We start from the raw sequence: 17889 nt of genomic DNA, 5'->3' as shown, positions 1-17889 counted from the left end.
ATGGAAGAAATAGTTGAATGTAATTTGGTTGTTTATAGATAATGGAAGTAGAACATTTTATAGGCACCCTCTATCCATCTACGACTTTCTTTGCTGTATAATTAAGTATACCAAGAAAGAATCAATGCCACCACGACCCAGAGAGGGATTTACATGCTCTTCAATTGCATTTCTCTTATTAACTAAAAGAAAGAGTAGCAACTTGCAATCCCCCCTCATCAGGTTTTGTCGAATAACAATTTTATCAAATATTTACGAAATATACAAAAAGCATCCAAAGAATTTGTTATATTACTTAGGATTTTATATAGTCAAGGATGAAAGGTATAATTCCATCCTCTTGTAATTTGTATAAACTATTTTTCAAAGGAAATTTGAAAAAAAAAAAAAAAAAAGTTTTAAACCTCTTATACCATCTTTCACATTTACAAACATGAAACGCCATTAACAGATTACACTAATCTGTGTATCAATATCATTATTGTTGAATATGGTTAATTCTTCGCATATTATTGATATATAGATTAACCAGGGGACGATTCTGTCTGTGTTTCCAAATCTCAGGATGCGTTAAATATGTCTGAAACCTCAGGGGAGATTTCGTAATATTACTCGTAGCAATCCCCACTTGGCCCTACCATATCCTCTCCTCCGTCCTTATTTAAAGTCTCACCATCATCAAAAAACACAAAGATATAGATTGAGAGAGATGAAGAACATGAAAGGAGAAGTGGTGCTGAATCTCCCAGCTGAAACAGCATGGGAGATGTTTAGAAACAATCAAATCATAAGCAAAATCAACCCTGAAATGCTTGCTCATGCTGAATATATACAAGGAGATGGCAGCCCCGGAAGCCTTAGGCTTTTCAAGCTTGGCCCTGGTATGGTCTCTCCGCCCCTCTCTGTGTTTTAATTTTTCATTTAAACATGCATGCATGAAACTATGAATTTCAACACACCGTATTAAATTTTGAAAATATTTGCAGCTGTGCAGAGCTATGTGAAAGAATCAACCCAGAAAATAGAGAAGGTGGAGAGTGGAAAATCAGTGACATATCTTGTAGTAGAAGGGGACTTAAAGAGTATGTATGATCCTTACAGAGTGACTTTCTCGTTCATTCCAATGACAGGGAAGGAAAAGGAGATGTGTAAAGCTGAATGGGAAGTTGAATTTGAGCCACTGACACCAGCAACACCTCCACCAGACAAGGCTAGGGACGCTGCCCTTGGATTTCTCAAGTCCTTCGACAAGTTTCAGCTAAGCTACTAATTAACCTCTGCATCAATGGTGTGTAAAATATTAAATTAAGCAGTGAGTGTGTGCATGTTTGTATCAACGTGTCGCCATAAAGCCGTACTCTCTCTCTCTCCATCAATATCATATGCATGTACGTGTATCCTACTATTGTATTGATATAAGCTACGGTATGTGTGCTCATTATTAGAGTTTCTCTTGTTTGTGTTGATGTTTTGATAAGCTTGGAGTTTAATAGTTTCGGAAAACAAATTAAAACTATGGTATGTGTATCCGTTACACGTGTATGAACCGCTATATATTTTTTCGAGAGTCAGACTCACTCATATAGTGGATGTTTTATGATATGGTCAACGCTTTATAGAATGGAATAATAAGATTGTGTTTAACCAAATAACCATAATAGTACCTTCTTTTAAAGCTTTGTTATGGTACCCTACAAGTACATGAAATTAATATTAATGTTTTACAGATCAAAATCATCTAAGAGTACTTCCATTGAGGGATCAAAATCCCCTACAACCAAGAAACGCCCCTTCTCCTTTTAACTGAAATAAGCATGTATATCAGCAGAAACAACCATAGATAAAGTTGAAAACACAAGTTATGAAGATATATATCCGAGAGCTGGACAAGATGTCATAGCATTCACAAGTATATTAACAAGAAACCCATATATTCTTATTACTAAAGTTGTCAACAAGCAACTAGTCCAGTAGAAAGCTCAACCATCCCCGCGTCATTCTACTATACGATACTAGCTACATCATCTAGCTCAAAAACTGCAAAAGATAATATAATATATATACTAGGGTGAAGTTCCACAGGTTCAATCCATTTTGTCAAAATTGCATTAACTTAAATGTACTTGAAAGGCACAGGCTTCATGTCAGCTAAGGCATCACCTTGCAACCCCAAATATCTTCAGATCAACTGCCCACTATGCTATCAGCTTATCTATTACGGTCTAACTGATAGTCCGAAACTGTTCACAACCTGTGGACCCGTTTTTGGTGAAGTTAGTAATGAGAATATTCATCATCTGACCTACTTTGGTTTTAAAGAGGTTTGAGCCACCCTTCTCAACTTTACCACCTTCTATGACTCCGTCTTTGACCACCACAGTACCTACCACAGCTCCCTCCATATATGCTTTACAAGCTACCAGAATATCATGAGCACGGTTGCGAAAATGATAAGCAACCAAATCCTCAAAGTGCTGCCAATAAACCCAATAGATTAGATCACAGTATTCAAAAGCCAGATAAATCATATCAGGCAGTTCTCACTCAATAACTGCAAACTCATACATGCAGGCATACGCCACCATATTTCAGTACAATAGAATAATCAAATATCATACCACTGGTTTGAACAATTCAACAATGAATAATTATGAAATTCAAACATGCCACCTATAAAAATTTGTATGTGTATGGCACAAACAATTAAAGGGCATAGATAATGCGCACACCTATGCAAATGCAGGTGCAGAGTCTTCTGTGATACATGAATCATTTATACTTACAGTTAATGAACAATAAATGTGAACAAAGGCCAAGTAAAATAATGTCAACACAACCAAATATTAAATCTCCACGAACAGAGCCTCATCTAAAACACAAAAAATTGTACTGAAAAGAACTTGACAGATCAATCCTCCATGCAAGGTAAACAGAGTAAATTTATGACAGATTCCAGCTGACATCCTACCTTTGGTGGTCTTCTTAGTGTGTACAACATTGTCTTCAAGGATAAAATAAATGCTTCCTCATTGTATGACCTCGACTTCCTTTCCCCCTCTGCTCCAACATATGATTTTTCATACCCAGGTTCATTAAAAAATGGCTGTGCATTCAGAATCAGAGCTTGTATGGAGACCAGAACCTGTAGCATGGTTGAGTTTTCTTTACTCCACATCTCGGTCGATTTACCAGTCCATGTACCCAAAAGACTAAGGCAAACTTTCCCACATTCATATAAATTTGGATTTAATCGAAGGCCACCTGAATAGTAATAAACCATCTGGAAAAAAAAGACTTCACATTTACATTGTACACTAAGGAATGTATGTTGAAAGGACAATACCAGAAGATACATACCGGTGGCTCATTTGGATAGCTAGGAGGGAATAGACAATCAAAGACAAAAAGGCCATCATGATATGGTGTACCAGAAGGTCCTACCATGACAGCCCTTAAAAGTTCCATCCTTGATTCATAAACTCTAACGAATATTGTTTCTGTCAAAGTATAACAAGGAGAAAAATAAATCAACTAAGCTATTGTATGGAGGTAAGCTCTTTTTTTTCTAAATGGAGAAGAGAGTCAAAATCAATACTATTTGTGCATTTATATGCACAACATTAATAAGAAAGATTATTTGGCCAAAAAATATTTATGGTTTCATTATGCCCTCAACTAACACAACAATCCAATTCAGACAACCTTTATCAGCAAAAGATGGCTAGATACCATAATGTTTAATAAATAAGCATATATAAACTCACCAGGTAAGTTCTTCTCCAGAATTTTCCATTCATCCTGGATTTTCTTTGCCCAATTCTTTGGTGGCTATCAAGAGAGAGAGAGCACATACCATTCGGTACATATATTAGACACACAAAGAGAAAGAAAGAGAGGCCAATATACCTTTAAATAAAGCTCACCTGCTGATCCCCCAGAAAGCCCATGCGGCTGTAGTGATGGTCAGAAAAATCACCCACCATGTCGAATAGCTTAAAATGTAATTTTTGCATACCTCCACTTTCTTTAATTTCTTCCTTCTCATTAGAACTTGCCTCTTCAGGGTCTGTTGAACTGCTAGAAGAAGCTAGCTTGCTTTTGTTTTCATCAAGAACAGAAATAGTTGTCTTCCTTTTGGTTTCAGTCGAGTCAAGAATAGTTGACTTCCTCTTGCTCTCGGAAAGGTCTGGAACAGATGAAATAGTAGTGACAGATGGCGTTATAAGTTGACGTGGAGCAAGGTCTTTCAACCAAGGAAGTGAGGCCTCTACGCCAGGAGGAAGATCCACATTATCAAATTGGGATTGCATGGTTATATAATCATCTTCATCTTCATATAAGAAATTATCATTGTCATCATAATCAGAACCGTCATCACCACAATCATCACAGTCATCATCATTATCATGATAAGACAGCTCAGAATTAGAACTATTGAGATTGTTTGAAATGATTGATCCTGAAGTGGAAGTCTTCCCAGGATCACTGGCTGATGCATCCTGGAGAAAGAACAAGTACCAGATCAAACAACTGTTGACATTGAGCAAAAGGAATCTATTATAAGATAGCATAGAATTATTTATGAACTCTAGCTACATACCTTATCTTGGTATTGCCATTTCTCATCATAACATATTTTTGCCTTTCCCTTGCTATCCATCTCAACTTTCCCATCACCAATCAAACCTTCAGGTGAATCTTCATCTATTCCGAAATCCACATCACACATATCAACCTAAACAAATATATTGATTTCTTATCACCCAATAACATATACAAACATTAAAACTGAGAGCACAATCCCAGTGAATTAAGATAAACAATGAGACTTGCAGTAAACTAGAAACTTACACCACCATATTGGTAAAACTTAATATGAATTGATAATAAAATACAAATGCTAACACAAGCAAAGGTAATAACAAATAAAAACCACACTTGGCCGGTTTTTTATCATGACACTGTAAAAAGATACCAATTTCCAAATAAGAATTTGCCTCAACAAATAGGTAAATGCCAGAATTAAAAAATGTACTGTGCATGCACGTCTTTATCCAATAAAGAGTTCCAATAACGAACATCAAAACAAGGGAACAGGCCTTTTTAGTTGGCTAACTTTATTATTATACTACTGTTATGCACAATTTGTCATACTTTTTCCTAGTGAACAATCTTCTTCTCACTCTCAGCAACCAATCAAAACACAGAAAACAAACTACCGTCAATTCGTGTGCATAACTAGGACGGGGCACAAAAAAAAAACTAGCATAGTTTGATCAAACCCATCAGAAAAATCACAACCGTTGACTTACCCCATTATCAAAATCGACCAAATTAGTTTAAACTTCATCGATCACTTCATAGTTCAGAATTACTCTCAACCCCACAATATTAACCACAAAAATCAAAACAAGGAACTAAAATATATATATAAACAAAAACGATCAAAGTTACCTCGTTTTGGTTTAGTTTCTCGGAGATCGCAGTTTGTTCAATTTCAAGATCCATGAAATTCTAACGAGACGAATTCAAAAATACACACAAACAAACAAACAAAAAATTAAGATAGAGCGTGAAAACCAAACAGTTAAGAGTGATAAAAAAGAGAATCGGAAAGATTGATCGACACCCGAATTCTGTCTCCGATTCTTCGTGACATGGAGAGTGTGAAGAGAGTGTGTGAGCAAGTTTTAATAGCGAAGGCTGAATTCGCGCCTTGTTAGGTAAGCCTCTCTCTCTCTCTCTCTCTCTCCCCGTATCGTACGCAATAAGGAAATGACTAATCTATGATCCTCTCGAAGCAGAGTTTCACTGGTGTCTACGTATTCTGAGCCGTTGGGTATTTAATTTTTGTTGATATAAGGGAAGGGAGGGTTGATTTGGATGAGGTGGAAGTGTATTAGGTTAAGGGTGTAGGAGTTTCGAGTGAGGTAGAGTGTGGAGGAGTGGTACCGAGAGGATTTGGTAGTTTCGGTTCAAGTGCATAGGATAAAGTGAAGAGCTTACTCAAGAGTCAAGACTCTGGTTTTGTTGTTTTACTAATGTAATTTCTTTTTTTCTTTTAATTCGGGTGAATAGATGATAGATCTATGGCCGTTCATCTTTTGAGATTATCAGGAGAGTAGGATAGTAGAATTAAAAAAGGGGAAAATTTGAAAGTTGGGAGATGAAATCCAAAACCTTCCAACTCAGAATTGCAATTGAGTTGAAAAAGAGAAGGATAGTGATGGATTCATACAGCACTCGGTCCATTCATAAACCCACTTGTTTTGGTTTCTTATTTATTTTCTTTCCATTGGGCTCAACCCAATCATCTAACAATTTCATTTAAAAAATAATAGCTGACTTAGCAATAGTTAGCATCCATGGCGCCAATTTTACCGCCAAATCTTCCCGCCATTCTTTCTTTCTATATAACAACGCAGAAAACCCACTCCAAAATTGCCACCACTACACCCATTGTATTTGCCATAACACTATCTCTTTCATCTGTTTGTTAAAAATTACTCACTGAAGCCAAAACAATTGAAAACTCACCCAAATCAGCTATGGTAGTACCTCTGGGGCCTGGAAAGTTCTATGGCAGCAGCCTCCCACGGCCTCGCATCTACACCGACACCAAGTTCAACTCGGAACGGGTAGATCCGCCGGTTCCCGTCATGGATCCGCTCCTCTCCTGGGCCAACGAGGCCCATTGGTCCATGGGTGGTCTCAGCTTCAAGCGCCTCCGCCTTCAAGGTCGGATCGAGGGCTCCGTCAGTAAACTCTGCAAAGAGCGCGAAAAGATTGAAAAATCACAAGCCAAATATACCTCAAATGACTCAGGTACTAATAACAAGAAAAGGGCGGCTTCAGTTTCACCTCCTCCCGCTCCAGTGGCAGTAAAGAAGAGGAGATTCTTGGCTTTGAGTGATGAAGAGGAAGAGGAAGAAGTGCACGAAGTTGTAGAGAAAAAGAAGGGGAGTTACAGGAGGAAATTAATGAAAGATTTTGATAGAGTGGCGGGGGATGAGGAGTCGGCGGGAGTGAAGACGAGGAATAAGGTGAAGAGTGAGATTAGAACTTCCCCAAGATTGGCTAAGCGTGGATCCAAATAGATTATATTTTAATCTTCTTGTTATGAGTGTAGAGTTAGTTTCTTTGTGGTATTTTTCTATTAGGATTTATGTGTGTGTTAGCCTTTGGAAATAGAAATATGGAATGAGATGTTTGACCAGGATGGGAGTTTTCAGGTTTAAATTTATATGAATGGAAAATGAGAACTGTAAATGTTGTGTTTCATTTCAGCTTCAAGTTGAGGCTCCTGAAATCATTCCACTGATAACAGAAATGAACTTGTGATCTAATGGATGTTTGTTGGAGGCTTCAGCCTGTGCCCGTACTTATATCTCCTCACAAGCTCCATTGCTCCAAATAATATTATAATTTATAACGTCTTTCTGTAATTTCTTCTTCAGACTAGCAATATAACAATCTTAGATATATAACCACATCTAAATCACTCATCTTAACTAAATAATTTGTATGTAATTGAAGAATATAGTACAGAAACACCAAGCCCTCATCCCTCCCCTGATGCATCAGATCAAACCACAAAAGAGAACCGATCCCTCTCTTCAAACAATTACAATTATGTTTTCTCATAGAGGGTATTAAACACTCACTGTCTTTGTGAACACAGTACTTTTAAGTTTACATTGTATTGTGTCAGTCCATGCACTCTGGCCAATCTGCAAGACTGTTCGGTTATTAGTTTGTAAAGGGATGGTTTTTCCCATGGAACAAACCCAAAATCATCATTATACTCTTCCATTCCTTCCACAAAGAATTGCCAGATAACAGTGCCGGCTCCAGACTTGTTTCTCTTTGCAGATTTATAGATGACATCGAAAATCGTTTTGTAAAGCTTGTCTCTCTGAGATGGTTCAAAGTCCTTGTTCAGGTTCGACAATCCAAACTCAGTGAACAAGACAGGCTTATTGAGTAGTTTGTCACCATCTTCAATGTGAGAAAGCATCCACTTGTAGACAAATTTCATATTGTCTTCAAATTTATGATCATGAAACCTGTCAAAAATAAATGGACAAACTTAATGATTAAGGGTGTGTACAGCTGCCTTGAAGCTAAATCTAAAAGACAGACCCCAAGGGAATTGAGACATTTTTTTTTCCAGCAGCGTGAATTAGAAAATAAACAATATCAAAATGCTTTTAGTATTTTAAGAATAATTTATATCTTGTAGGCCGTTTATTCATTTATTTATTTAAGTATCAGTTTCCAATGTCAGGTTTCCTTTTTTCATAGCTCAAGCAGTTTTAGACAAAATCAACTGGAAAAAAAATGCTTACCAATGATCTGCGTAGATGTGAACAGATGCAAAATCAATATTTGCCTTCTCAGAGTTGCGGATAAAATCAGATCCAAGCTCTGATGCCCACACTTCTGGGTTCACAGTTAACCGCTTGGGGTTTTTAGGACCATAGAATCCTTCAAGGCCCAGAGTCACAAGATGTCTTTTGTCAATTGATTTCACGTATGCTGACATTTCATCTATCCAGTCCTGCATTTCTATGCCACAATTAGTGCATACTCAGACACAAATGAATGTTTTAAGTTGATAGCACTCTCTCCTCTCTCTCATATGAAAAAATTGACAGTGATACAAAGAAAGTAGAACACAAAAGCTCAAGTGAGTTTCAAAAGGTGCTTATTGAAGTTCAGTTTCACCTCAAACAATTGAAAGCTTCAAATGTCTCAAGAAATCAGAAGACTATACTAACAGAAGTTGCTCAGTATAGCCAATGAAAGTTTACTGCATGGATTCAATAGAACCATACAACCTAAGAAATACTAATTGCTCCAGCATACATCGCCATCACACTGAAATTTAATGTCTAATCTTATGATAACAGAGGCAAGTACCTATTCAGGCTTTGGACAAATTATTTGGAAATTTTCAGATTTATACAAAAGTTCAATCAAAGTCAGATGTCTTAAATCTTCTATGGTTGACTACAAAAAGAAAATAAACAGCACAAACAGTTATAACATACTTGCAGAGTGTCGCCTGAAGGATCAGACATGCAACGGGGTTCATTAATCAACTCCCATCCAAAGATGGTTGGATCATTCCGATATTCAATTCCCGTTATGGTGTTCTTCCTGGTGAGCACAGCCTGGAAAAAAGGAAATAGATTGTGATGAGTAAAATCTTTTACCATTATTACATTACAGATACAATAATATATTTCAATGATTCTGCAATCAGAAATCACACAACTGGCTGGACACAGAAAAATGCAAATATTGACTTGTATTGGCAACTGATACAGTTAGAATCAGACCTTGTACACGTTCACAGAGCAGATAAAATCATTTGCATCAAGTTTCTTAATATGTGCCATGCACTAAGGGAAAGGAGAGAAACACAAAAGTAGAGATGCCCAATTTGTTTTTAGGAGCTCTAGGAATAAGGTGTTGCCTATCACAAGTTTTGATGTTCTACCCAGATGTGCACTATTCAACCCTGATCTGAAATCTTTTACACAGTATCAATCAACCTTCAACAAGAACAAACAAATACAATCAAGTACTGCCCACTTTTGTCTTGAAAAAATGAGTGAGTTAGAGGAATCAAATTTCAAATTTTATGATGACAGAAGAAATGGTGTAAATTTCTCCTATTCAAAATCAAACATTTGAAACCACAGTTCAATGTTTGTTTGCAACAAGTACTTAGTGCATGGGTTTAATTTCATTAAGGAAATAAACTAATACGAACGGACTCCCTATAGCTGCACATGTCTAAACCATGACCTAACAGACTCACAGTTGATTAACAAGCCTCCAGCAGCTATAACTTTTTGCATATCCAACAAGGACCAGTTCTCATAATTGCTTTGGTGTATACTAAAAAATTTAGGTTTGCCCTGATATTTAAGTAGCATGATGCATATAAAAGGTTTCCATTATCTTATCTTAGAGAAGAGATAAATTGGGAACACTAGATAGTTAGATACCTTGAGGTAATGCCTGAAATAGATGCGGATGGACGGATCAAAGAAGAAGGAATCATTAGAGGAGCTCAAACCAATTCCTTCTTGCCATGCCCACTTGACATACTGAGTCTTTCCACCATAGGCTTGCAAGTTATTAACTAAGCTGAGAAGAAGCCTAACTCCATGTTTTCTTGCTTCAGCAATGACATGATCCAGTGCCTGCACACAAAGAGTTGTTAAAACAAAGAACAATATGTGAAAAAAAAATGTATGATCGAGATTGGAGAATTGGGGTATTTAACCGTTCAGACATCAGCTATGGTGTGGACAACTTGAAGAATGAATGGCCTTCTAAATAACAGGCATAACAAGAACAATCTAGGAAAATCATTGAAATTCTAACTGCGCTTGTAAGCTCTTAATTAAATTACGTCAAATGAATGTCTCCAGAAGGCATGTGGCCTTTATGGTGAATTCATTTTACAAACACTGACAAATTTCTGAAATTTTTCAACTCACAGAAAGACCAACTATAAAAAAAGAAAATGAAGCAAATAAATCAAAACAGAAAAAACATTTGATCCAATTTGTTACATTAACCAAAAATTATTACAAGCACAAAATGACAGGCATAATATATCCTAAAACTCTTCAGTTCGACTGTATTAAGTATTTTAAGGTTTTGAAACAATCAGAATTTTCTTTTTGCTGTTTATTCTATCTTTCATTTCAGACTCACAACTTGATAAAGAGATATCTTTTTGATTAACTAGGAAACCAAATGCAGTTTGGCACCAACAAGTATACAAGAACACAACCTGCATTTAGGTTTCCCTGTCAAAAATGTCGTTTAAACATTTTTTGTCTACATCTTCTCTTACACAGCGCAGTCGTAAAGCTCCTAAGCCGCATTGGTTTAATGTCTGTCCTAACTCCACCAACACAAATTTCATTTCCACCAATCTACATAAGTTTCCCCAAAACCCTTAATCTTAAGTCATTCCAGTTATTACTAAAAATCAGATTTTTAACAGAAATAAAATAAGATCCCGCAATATAAATTAATTTCATAATAACACCCAAAATCCAAATCTTTCCGGGGGTAACAAATTTTCTAATGATAATATAAAACTCAGATTATTAGAAACAGAAAAAAAAAAAAAACAAAAAAAAAAAAAAAGAACAAAATATTTAGGAAGTTGTGATACCTTGAAGACTTTTTCATCGAACCGACCAGGGGAAATCTGAAGGGCATTGTAGGATCCATCATTAAAGGCCCATGTTCTACAAACTGTTAGACCCATCTTTGCCCCGGCTTCAAGCATGGCGCCAACCCTAGGTCTGCTATAATCATGTACAGCATTGTCCATTAACCAATAAGAGTTCCATCCATTAACGTATAACACTTTACCATCTGCCATAAACTGATTCCCATTCCTTGTCACAAAACCCAGCTCCGTTTCTTTCTGATAACTAACGCTCAAGTCACCAAAAGACATGTAGATGAAAGCCACACATGATGCAAATCCAAGAATCGGGTAAAGCAACCCATTTCCTGCCACCATTCTTACTATTTATAGTATAAATAAAAAAGAAACAAAGTTTCACAGACAAAAAACAATCTTGAACACCCTTTGGGCTCTATATCAACAAACTCCAGAAACCATGGATGCCCAGATAAGGTTGTGAGCACCTTACACCCAGATGTGAGCAAATATTTCTCTTTTTACAAAAATAAATATAAAAATCAGATTTTTGGGATACCCAGATCTCTCTCTTTAAGGGGTGCCTAAAAAAACACTATAGCCCCGAAATTTCCGCAATGGGCTGAAAATTATAAAGCCAGTGAAAGAAATGAGGAAATATGAAAGTGCTAAATCGAGTAATTTGGTATTGAAGGAGAGAGGGGAGGGTCAGATTATAAGAGAAGGAAAGGAAAAAGAGCAGTAAAGAACACACCTAACATGAGTTCCTTGAAAACAGTCAAAAAACCAGGAGGTGAAGATTGTGTGTGTGGTGGAATGTTGTATCACCGGTTTGGTTAATTTAGATCTGTTCAAACTCATCTCTACAGTTTTCTTGACTTTTAAAACTGCGCTTAACAAGTCTAGTCGAACACATTGGTCCCATGTGTCTTAAGTATTATGTTCGCTTTTGCTTCTTCGCCTATTATCTCTCAATCTCCCTCTTCCTTCCTACCAAATCAACAACAAAAGAAAATAATTAAATAAACGTGACCTCAGATATAGTATAATATACATGCACTGTTTGGATTCTCAGTTAATGCAGTGTTTTTTTTTTTTTTATCTCTGATGTTGAATCTATAGAATTAATGAATATAAATTGTGAGAGACAAAAGATCTCAAGGATTAGAAGAGATTAAACCTTTTGGCATGTGACTATGTGAGAGCCCTTTCCTTTATTATTTGTATAATGTTTTGCTTTCCACTTTTTGGCAATTACTTAATTGCTTTCTGCTCATACCCAATGACAATGAATCTTTGCCATGTAACAATAGTTCACCGTCTTTAACGTTACTTGAATCTTTCAGAAAATATGATATAGTATCGAAGCAAATAAGACATAGGTGACCTAATCAGTTGTTGCAATTGTTGTTAGTTCAAAATAATTGGCAGTTAACCTCTTCTCTAATTATGCTGTCACACCTGTATAATGAAGCTCATTGTGGGGCAACTTTGAAATTAACAGCTAATTTAATGTCTGTGTTAATAACTAATTCAATGTTTGCGTATATTTTATGGTAAAAAAGGGGGAGGGAATTAGAGGATAGTAGACTGTATAGATATATTGGTTTGCTTAGATTATTGAATGAAGATGAAATAATTATAGTAACATCATACAAAATGACCTAGAAAAGAAGAATCAAGTTTAAGTATGGATTTCTTGTTACAAACGCAGCAGAAAAGAAAGCAACAATCATTCACATTCTCTCAAGGAAGGAGCCCACTGGTCCGGAAGTATTAAGTAGAATAGAGATTTGAGGGTTGCCATGTCACAATCTTAGTTGAAAGAAATTATCATATTTCAAATCTTACCAACAAAAAGGCAGCTTATCATGTAGTTATTATGTGCCTACAACTACAAGGACATGTATAATGAATATTATCTTTATACGGTAAAGTTTATCAGACTTTTATAAGCTAATTAGTTCTTTTTAATAAAAAAAATATGACATAGGAGAATGGGGTATGGGGTATGGATTGAGTCTATGTGAAGGAGAAATATATGGTATGGATATAATTTTGTTGCTGCGTCTGACCAAAGGACCAAGAGAATAATAATTCTGATCCTCCATCTGTTTCTCATTATCATATCATTTATAAATGAGTGAGTTGTATATCTTAATTTTTTAAGGGTGTTATTTAGGGTAACAATGATGTGTATCTTTTGGGAATGACCTTATTATTAAAATTTTCTTTGTTTATTAATAATAAGTTGCTACCAAAAGAACAAGGCCTGCATACATCTAGAATACGACTGACCACCCTCCGTCAATCTTGAATACGCTTGTTACATTAATTCTTTCATAACAAATCCAAATGTTCAAATACAATACATGAATAGAGATATCCCATGGAAATGGTTACATGTTAAGAAAGGAAAGGAAAGGAAATGGCAGGGTGAGTGAGAGAGACACAAAAGAGTTTTATAAATAAAAACTGTAGTAGACTGTAACTGAAGCTAATTATATCAAAGGGGTTAGTCATGTGCAAGTGCATATGCATCTGAGTTGAAATTCAGTATTAATGGATTAAAGAAATGCAGTGACGTACGTACCCACTCAAGAGGATTGGGTAAACAAACTATTATTATTTTTATTAAACAATGAAGTTGAAATAGGGCATAAAATGAGAAAGAAGGACTCATGATATGCCATAATTTCTTCATCACATAGATTCTGTTAATATCTCTTTGTAATCATAATCAAATTAATTAATTATATCATATTCAGTTGCATCACCCATTGGGCCTGGACTCTTGAACAAATTGTGGAGCAAAGACAAAAGTGGCAATAAATTAAAATCTTATGCTTAATTTCTTTTATAATGGAAGATGTGGTGTTGTATTGTATCATTTTCTTTTCAATATAAATTATAAACAAACTTGATGATTTTAGTAGCTTCATTAACACAGATCTATGTTAATGAAGCTGATGATTTTCAAGTGAATGAACATTGGTAGCTTAATTTTAAGTTTTGTAGTTGGTCATATTCACTTGGTCAAATAATCATAAGACTTTCTTTCTTCTTTGTAATGATTATAGCCTTCGTTTTTTTTTTTTTTTTTAAATAATTTGAGAGTTGCGTGTGGATCCCAAGTCCAAACTCCAAAGTAGGGTATGGGGAATCGGGGATTGGAGAAACTTGCCGACAGCTTTCCAATTGTTATAAGTTTATTTTACGGTACTTAGTCATAGTCAAGTCAAGTTTTCACCTTTTGTCAAATTTACGGTTAACTCTAGTTTTCAATTATTGAAAATGAGAAACATATATTAGTACAATTTTAAATTGCAATTCAATTTTCAAATTCAACACTAAAAAGCTAATAATGCAATTTATTAATCTATAAAATCATATCTTCCCAAAAAGAACTTATTTACAATTCTATTATAATCTTGATATTGTAGTGGTTATAATAATATATGGCGAAGAAATTAATTATTGGAAAAAGAAGGGGCTTGGACAGACATGTTTTTGTTTAATTAATTAGTATTTACCAAAACACGGGGCAATCTGGCTGGGAAAGATTGAAGAACCAATTGAATCTTAACATATGCATTAATGCTTTAAAAATTAATAATAATAATCAATAAATTGTTTTCATATTAGATTTGGGTCTTATTCCTTTCTTCTCTTGTTGACCTATTGGCTTCTCTCGTTATTACGTTTATTAGATGCCTAGTTTCCATCACACGAAAATTAACATTTTCTTTTTTTCAAAAAGTAACATTTACTAAAAATCCCATAAAACTCTTGTCTAATACTCCATATTAATTAAAATACTCAATGTACCCAAAAATAATTAATTAAAGATGATGTTTTAGTTTAATCTTCTACTAATTGAGTACTTGATGGGGAAAGCAAAGGTCAAATGGTTTCACATGATGTGCCAATATTTTTATATACAATCATATCTATGTGCATTAAAGAATTAAACAAAAGTTTTTTGCCAGGAGCCACCGACACTCTCCAGGATAGCCGGCAACACCAATTTTCAGGTAGGAAACAAAAAATATTCTCATATATATAAATAACGTTAATAATATTGAACAATATAATAGTAATTTAGTAACTTCATATACACATACTGTATATTGAGATGCGTTGCATGGAGGCTTGTTGGGACTTGGGATTCATTTATACAAGGAGGGACGATGACCAATAATTTAATTTGATGTTAAGATGGTTACCTATAAAATAAAATGAAATTTCAATTAATGAATGGATTGGATTGGAATAACTCTTGATTTTGTCCTTTTAGTAGTTAACATATTGTAGCAAAACTAACAATTGGTTTATAAAGAGACTGAACTGATGTTTATATATTCAGGCTTCCATTGCATTATTGGTAGCTTAACTCCAGCTAATGACAATGACTTCTCACGGCGTTTTGTCGGCATAAACTTGTCAAACTGGAAAATGAAATAAAGGCAATATTGAAAACATGATATTTTGATTTCATGTATTGCACAAACACTTTATACTGCAAGATAACTAATACCAAACTGAAAAACCAAAATTATGTTTATATGATGAATAAACTCAAAAATGAGAAATTATAACTGTTAATAGGAAATATCTGTTTTGTCCTTACGTGTACAAGTAAATTACACTTTCTGGGTTAATGTCTATTATAATAGGGGAGCGGAACCACAATGGGGTAACTGCGATTATCTCGCTCTGTTCCTTAGAAGATGGTTGACATGCTATTTAGGAGGATGGACTGTGGGCTGGGCAGAATAAAGAACTCCATTCTGAATATGGGTTGGGCTTTAAGTATGGAAACCACAACTTTGGGCCTAATTAGGAAGCCCAGTATGTTTCAAGACATAAAAGAGGTGTCTCTTGATTGTGAAAACATATTTAGCAAGTACTTGTTAATTTCATTTTTATGCCAAACGAGGAAAGATGCTGCTTAAAGCCTTAAAACAATTTCGGTCAATCAAATTTGCTCTTTGACAAAAAGAAAGTGAATTGGTATATTAAGCAAAACCCATGGGCCATGGCCATTTAACTTTTAGGTGGAATCAGGTACTTTGCTTAACAACATAATCTATAATTCGCTATGAACAAATAAATTATATCAACTATCGTGGTATATTATATTTCAAATTTTTTTGTTAGTTGTATTCGAAATCCTATAACAACGTGCATGAACGCTAAAAATCAACATTATACAAAAGCTTTGTATTTGATTATTTGGTGGACAACATTAACCTTCTCTCAAGGAGAAACTTGGCTTTGACTTGAAGTGTCGGGAAAGGCAGAGACAATCTTCATAATGTTACCAGGCCTGTGAAAATTAGAGACCATTGGACTGCTACATAGTGAGGACCATCCATCGGTTTCAGAAATCAGAAACAAGTAAAATTAGTAACAAAATACGCCGAAAATGGAAAATTAAAGGATTATTTGTTACATAAGCTCCTTAATTATGAGCTTTACATCTGTAATCCATATTTAACAGCCTTAATCTCTTCAAATGTAGTGTAGGGTTAACTTTACCAAAACCTAATCTAACAACAAAATTTCCAGAAAACCATCTCACAAAATCCCAAAATCAACAAACAAAAACCCCCAATTTTCTTCACGCCACACCACTATCACCACAATTCCTTCTAACAAGTGCAAAGTATCCCAGAACAGCACAAACAGCAGCCACAACATTACCTTCCTTCAACAAAATCTTGAACACAAAACTAATAATTTCTCTTGTGATCTTCCTGCCTTCAATCACCAAACTGCTCCTGGGTTTCCCAAAGAAAGCAAGAAGAACCACAACAGTGATCCAAATGACCAAAGTGGCAGGCACAGCCACAGCCAGAGCTGCAGCCATTGAAATCAAACCAAAAACTGCCCCGAGAAGAACCGATGCATACAAAGCAGGCCACCCAAAAGATGAAGAAGATGGTTGAGCTTGAAGTTTATACCAAGAGAGGATGGATTTAAGTAAATTCCATGAAGAAGATAAAAGGATTGCATAGACTAGAACAAAGAGACATACCCATGTTCTCCTTTTGCTCATAATATTTATAAACAATCTGTATGATGTTGAAGTGGGTGTGGTTGGTTCTTGTTCTAGCTGTTCCATGTGGTCTGCCATTGAGAAAAAACTTGCCTTTGATTTTGATCTCTCTTCGCCTTGGAAAAATGGTTTATGGGTTTTGGTTTTTGGGCTTTTTTTCTTTTTTCTATTTTTAATAGAGTTTTATGTACTATCGTGTCTGAGTTTATGAGATGAGATGATATATGAAGCGCAATGGGAGGCACGTGGGGGAAAGCTAAACAGATGGTTATTGATAGTTGAGTAGTGATGTTCACGTGATAAAAAGGAGAGTGATAAGGGGTGAATTCTTTTTTGTTTTCTGTTTTGGTCAGAGAGGGGTCATGGTATCTGTAGAAGAGAATGACAGTTGGGTAATAGTATATATAGCGGGCTTTACAGCTTTGGTAAAAATGATTTTTGGAATTGAAAATGGACCGAAAGTGTAGTTTGGGCAATAGGAGTTACCTCTTTTGTTGTTGGGTTTGTAAGCTCTTCACTTTACAACTTGCAGAATCATCTTCGTTTCAAACCCAACCAACCACTTTTCTTTTTTCCCATTTCACGTTATTCTTCCATGTAAAAGTGGTGGGAACTCTATAAATAT

General features: G+C 35.4%; 5 protein-coding genes across 5 annotated transcripts; 2 read left to right on the top strand and 3 right to left on the bottom strand.

Moving 5' to 3' along the window:
- Positions 1-632: 632 nt before the first annotated feature.
- Positions 633-1441, top strand: LOC116111345 (major strawberry allergen Fra a 1-E-like). The gene is made up of 2 exons (XM_031397540.1): positions 633-881; positions 987-1441. The coding sequence occupies exons 1-2, from the start codon at positions 710-712 to the stop codon at positions 1268-1270; spliced, it is 456 nt and encodes a 151-aa protein (XP_031253400.1). The 5' UTR covers positions 633-709; the 3' UTR covers positions 1271-1441.
- A 636-nt stretch (positions 1442-2077) lies between these two features.
- On the bottom strand, positions 2078-5748 carry LOC116111342 (putative ubiquitin-conjugating enzyme E2 38). The gene is made up of 8 exons (XM_031397538.1): positions 5630-5748; positions 5455-5514; positions 4601-4735; positions 3924-4499; positions 3765-3828; positions 3358-3497; positions 2969-3280; positions 2078-2474 (listed from the first exon to the last, which is right to left on the bottom strand). Exons 1-8 carry the CDS (start codon positions 5657-5659, stop codon positions 2223-2225), a joined length of 1569 nt encoding a protein of 522 aa, XP_031253398.1. The 5' UTR covers positions 5660-5748; the 3' UTR covers positions 2078-2222.
- A 597-nt stretch (positions 5749-6345) lies between these two features.
- Positions 6346-7432, top strand: LOC116111359. The gene has a single exon (XM_031397558.1). It carries the CDS (start codon positions 6549-6551, stop codon positions 7095-7097), a length of 549 nt encoding a protein of 182 aa, XP_031253418.1. The 5' UTR covers positions 6346-6548; the 3' UTR covers positions 7098-7432.
- A 75-nt stretch (positions 7433-7507) lies between these two features.
- On the bottom strand, positions 7508-12095 carry LOC116111358 (mannan endo-1,4-beta-mannosidase 2-like). Its single transcript, XM_031397557.1, has 5 exons — positions 11207-12095; positions 10020-10217; positions 9054-9176; positions 8349-8560; positions 7508-8066 (listed from the first exon to the last, which is right to left on the bottom strand). Exons 1-5 carry the CDS (start codon positions 11561-11563, stop codon positions 7661-7663), a joined length of 1296 nt encoding a protein of 431 aa, XP_031253417.1. The 5' UTR covers positions 11564-12095; the 3' UTR covers positions 7508-7660.
- A 4526-nt stretch (positions 12096-16621) lies between these two features.
- On the bottom strand, positions 16622-17493 carry LOC116111362. The gene is made up of 2 exons (XM_031397562.1): positions 17244-17493; positions 16622-17155 (listed from the first exon to the last, which is right to left on the bottom strand). The coding sequence occupies exons 1-2, from the start codon at positions 17245-17247 to the stop codon at positions 16827-16829; spliced, it is 333 nt and encodes a 110-aa protein (XP_031253422.1). The 5' UTR covers positions 17248-17493; the 3' UTR covers positions 16622-16826.
- Between the last annotated feature and the right edge of the window lie 396 nt (positions 17494-17889).

Source organism: Pistacia vera, unplaced genomic scaffold (genome assembly GCF_008641045.1).
Source record: "Pistacia vera cultivar Batoury unplaced genomic scaffold, PisVer_v2 Contig631, whole genome shotgun sequence".
Classification (NCBI taxonomy): Eukaryota; Viridiplantae; Streptophyta; class Magnoliopsida; order Sapindales; family Anacardiaceae; genus Pistacia; species Pistacia vera.
This window is presented reverse-complemented; position numbering and strand designations above follow the sequence as displayed.

Excerpts from the sequence above, each read along its gene's own strand:
- LOC116111345 (XM_031397540.1), top strand. The coding sequence starts at position 710 with ATGAAGAACATGAAAGGAGAAGTGGTGCTGAATCTCCCAGCTGAAACA. Across the intron at positions 882-986 it reads GCTTTTCAAGCTTGGCCCTG|CTGTGCAGAGCTATGTGAAA; the intron begins GTATGGTCTCTC and ends AAATATTTGCAG.
- LOC116111358 (XM_031397557.1), bottom strand. The coding sequence starts at position 11,563 with ATGGTGGCAGGAAATGGGTTGCTTTACCCGATTCTTGGATTTGCATCA. Across the intron at positions 10,218-11,206 it reads TCGATGAAAAAGTCTTCAAG|GCACTGGATCATGTCATTGC; the intron begins GTATCACAACTT and ends CTTTGTGTGCAG. Across the intron at positions 9,177-10,019 it reads ATTTCAGGCATTACCTCAAG|GCTGTGCTCACCAGGAAGAA; the intron begins GTATCTAACTAT and ends CCTTTTTTCCAG.
- LOC116111342 (XM_031397538.1), bottom strand. The coding sequence starts at position 5,659 with ATGTCACGAAGAATCGGAGACAGAATTCGG. Across the intron at positions 3,498-3,764 it reads TCTGGAGAAGAACTTACCTG|AAACAATATTCGTTAGAGTT; the intron begins GTGAGTTTATAT and ends ATACTTTGACAG. Across the intron at positions 3,281-3,357 it reads GCTATCCAAATGAGCCACCG|ATGGTTTATTACTATTCAGG; the intron begins GTATGTATCTTC and ends TTTTTTTTCCAG.
- LOC116111359 (XM_031397558.1), top strand. The coding sequence starts at position 6,549 with ATGGTAGTACCTCTGGGGCCTGGAAAGTTCTATGGCAGCAGCCTCCCA.